General features: G+C 56.2%; 1 protein-coding gene across 3 annotated transcripts in view; it reads right to left on the reverse strand.

The window, feature by feature from the left end:
* PADI3 (peptidyl arginine deiminase, type III) overlaps nt 1-2997 on the reverse strand; it is a 53513-nt gene that overhangs the window by 17586 nt on the left and 32930 nt on the right. For 2 of the 3 annotated variants that reach the window (XM_015565955.1, XM_006766666.2), the window contains exons 5-8: nt 2679-2796; nt 2228-2353; nt 567-745; nt 256-359 (exon numbers count right to left, since the gene is read on the reverse strand). The exons of the other annotated variant lie outside the window; for it this stretch is intronic. In XM_015565955.1, the coding sequence (XP_015421441.1) occupies nt 256-359; nt 567-745; nt 2228-2353; nt 2679-2796 (527 nt within the window). The remainder of the gene's footprint in view (nt 1-255; nt 360-566; nt 746-2227; nt 2354-2678; nt 2797-2997) is intronic. 3 annotated transcript variants of the gene reach the window in all.

Genomic DNA, 2997 nt, shown 5'->3' on the forward strand with positions numbered 1-2997 from the left:
CAGCCTCCCCTCGGGCTGGTGTCCAGGCCGGGCACTGCCCGGCGGCGCGGTACCTGGATCCAGCGGTCATTTCGGTTCTCGGCCTGCGGGCAGATGGTCAGCTTGCAGCCAGCCTTCATGGCCAGCTCCGCCACTGCGTCCACGAACCGCGAGTTGTTTCTCACCCTGCAACAAGCCCGGGTAGAGCGGCTCAGGACAGAGCCAGGCCGGGGGGGCCACCAGGGTCGGAAGGACGCCCGTGTTCCCCAGACTCACTGGCACACGTACACCTCGAGGGGCGGCAGGGTGCTGGGCGTCATGATCCAGGGGGCCACCCGGAACACGACCGTGTCAGTGAAGATCGGGGACTCGGAGAAGTCCTGCAGGGGGGAGAGCAGAGAGGACAGAGCGCGGGCCTGGGGTCCAGAGGCCGGCTGACTCAGACCCGCGGCCCTGAGCAAGCCTTCATCTCAGGTTCTAGAGGGGACCTGGGGGGGTGGGGGTGGGACAGTCTGGGTCTTTCCCGCCAGCAGTACCCATCTCTCCCAGGACAGAGCCTTTCTGCTTCTCTGCCCGGCCACCCCTACCTCATTGGAGCCGTCCAGCAGGGTGACGTGGAAGGAGACGAGCCCCGAGAAGCCGGCGTCGGGGAAGGAGAGGCCCTCCACGAAGAAGCGCTCCTGGTCCCCGTGGAAGCGGGGCACCTCGTAGGACACCTTGTCCCGGCCCAGCACATGCCTGTAGGCCTCGCACGAGTCCTCGGGGCCTGGGAGGGGACCGGAGTAGCAGCTGTGGCTCCCTGGTGGGCCCGGGGAGCGTGAGGGATGCAGGAGAGCTGTGTGACCTCACCCAACATGCAGGCCAGACCATTCCTGCGCCTCACCTCCCACTGGCAAAGGGGGGAAAGATGCTTAATACGCCGTGTGGGCCAGGCTGGGGGCGGCATCGAAAAAAGTCACGTGTTAGATGCCCCCTAACCAGCGATTCCACTTCTAGGTATCTTTCCTACAAAATACACACACGAGGGTCTCCCTGGTTAATTCACATGTTCATCGAACACACATTTACCGAGTACCTACTATGTACCTCTGAGGCACGGCTGTGGACTCAGGATACAGCCATGAGCTAGGTCCCTGCCCTCAATGAACCTATTGTCAAATCAGCAGCCAAATGACCCAGGGGACAGGGTGGGTTACAGCATCTCTGTGCTTCGGGATGCTGTGGAGCTGGGTAAAAGAATGAAGCAGCCCTAACTGGTTTGGCTCAGTGGATAGAGCGTTGGCTTTCAGACTCAAGGGTCCCAGGTTCGATTCCAGTCAGGGGCATGTACCTTGGTTGCAGGCACATACCCAGTAGGGAATGTGCAGGAGGCAGCTGATTGATGTTTCTCTCTCAATGTTTCTCTCTCATCGATGTTTCTAACTCTCTCTCTCCCTTCCTCTCTGTAAAAAATCAGTAAAATATATATTCAAATTCCTGCCTACCTCTTTAGTTGTGACTTTTCTCAGAATTTTGTTTTCTCTCTCAGGAGCTGTTTCCCTTTAGGAGATAGATTTTTTTCTTTTAATCAATTACTTTTCCCCTCTCAGAACACACACATGCACACACACACACACACACACACACAGGCACATTTAGTACATACAGAAAGAGCAGTTAGAACACATGCTGATCCTTAACAGAGAACACTTTTTAAGAGTCCGGTTTAGGGTTAGGGATAGAAGTCTCTTATTTTTTACTCTAGATGCTTTTATGCTGTTTGGTCTTTTTTTAAAACGAGCATCTTATTACTTGTGTCCATTTGTATTGTTTAAAGGTCTTTTACATCCTTGCTTGGACTTGCGATCATGGCAGTGTGGCTACGTAAAGCAATAGTCATGGTTTTTTCTCTGGGAAATGCACACTGAATTCTGCAGGGCCAACGCCCGTGGTGCCAGGACTGGCTGAGGAATACCTTGGTAAACAGCTGAATCTGAGGGGTTGGCCTCTGGGGGTTCGTTACACTGTTCTCCCTGCTTTTGTGCACGTTTGAAATATTTTGAGAGCAAACATTTCTAAACATGCTTGAAATACATTTTAAAAATTCATTCATCCAATAAAACAACCTCGGCGACAGCTGTGCTGGCAATGGCAGCTGGCCAGGTCCAGAGCTCATGCATCTAACTGTTTCTCTGGCCCCCAGGGCACCCGGGAGCCTGGGCAGAGCTGTCCACTGGCTCTGGGCGGCGGGGGAGGAGCGTGAACTCACCGCAGACGTGGAAGACCCGTGCCCGCTTAGCGTCGTAGCTGGAGGTGTGGAGGATGAGTCTGTGGTCATCGAAGAGGGCAGCGGGGCCCTGGGTCCGCAGGACCATGACGGACATGTCTTCCAGGTCTGGGGAGACAGAGAATTTAGGGAAAGGGCCTGGCACACAGTAGGTGCTCAGATAATGTTAGCATCCCCTGCTCCCCTGGAGGGAGGGGAAGGTGAGAGCTTATTTCTTGAGTTCCATCCTGGGGGCATGCATGGCACCGGGGAAGCTGCGAGGGGCACCTACCAGCCCGAGGCAGGTTGGGAGAACCATCAAGGTGTGTCTGGGAGCTGGGCCTCTGGCCCCGAGCTCCGCCTTCAGGGTCATGCCTGTGGGTTGGAATCCCTACACTCTAGGTGAGCAGTGACCCTGGACACCCAGGGACACAGGCTACCCTGGGCCCCTCACCTTGCAGGCAGCATACGTGCTGGTCACAGTTGTCCCGGTCATCACAGTTCAGATCGTCCCTGTCACAGTTCACTAGCAGGATGGCCCCATACCCATTGGGCCCCCAGACCCACTGGCGCTGCCAATGACAAAGCAAAGCTGGTGATGGGGGATGGGACCAAGCCTGTGCCTCCCTCCCCAGCAACCTCTCGGCGGGCCAACCCCATCCTGCCCTCTGAGGACAGGTCCACTCTCACTGAAGCGCCTCCTGCTCAAGAAACAGCAATAGCCCGGCCAGTGTGGCTCAGTGATTGAACATCAACCTCTGAACCAGGAGGTC

Source organism: Myotis davidii, unplaced genomic scaffold, assembly GCF_000327345.1.
Source record: "Myotis davidii unplaced genomic scaffold, ASM32734v1 scaffold299, whole genome shotgun sequence".
Lineage (NCBI taxonomy): Eukaryota > Metazoa > Chordata > Mammalia > Chiroptera > Vespertilionidae > Myotis > Myotis davidii.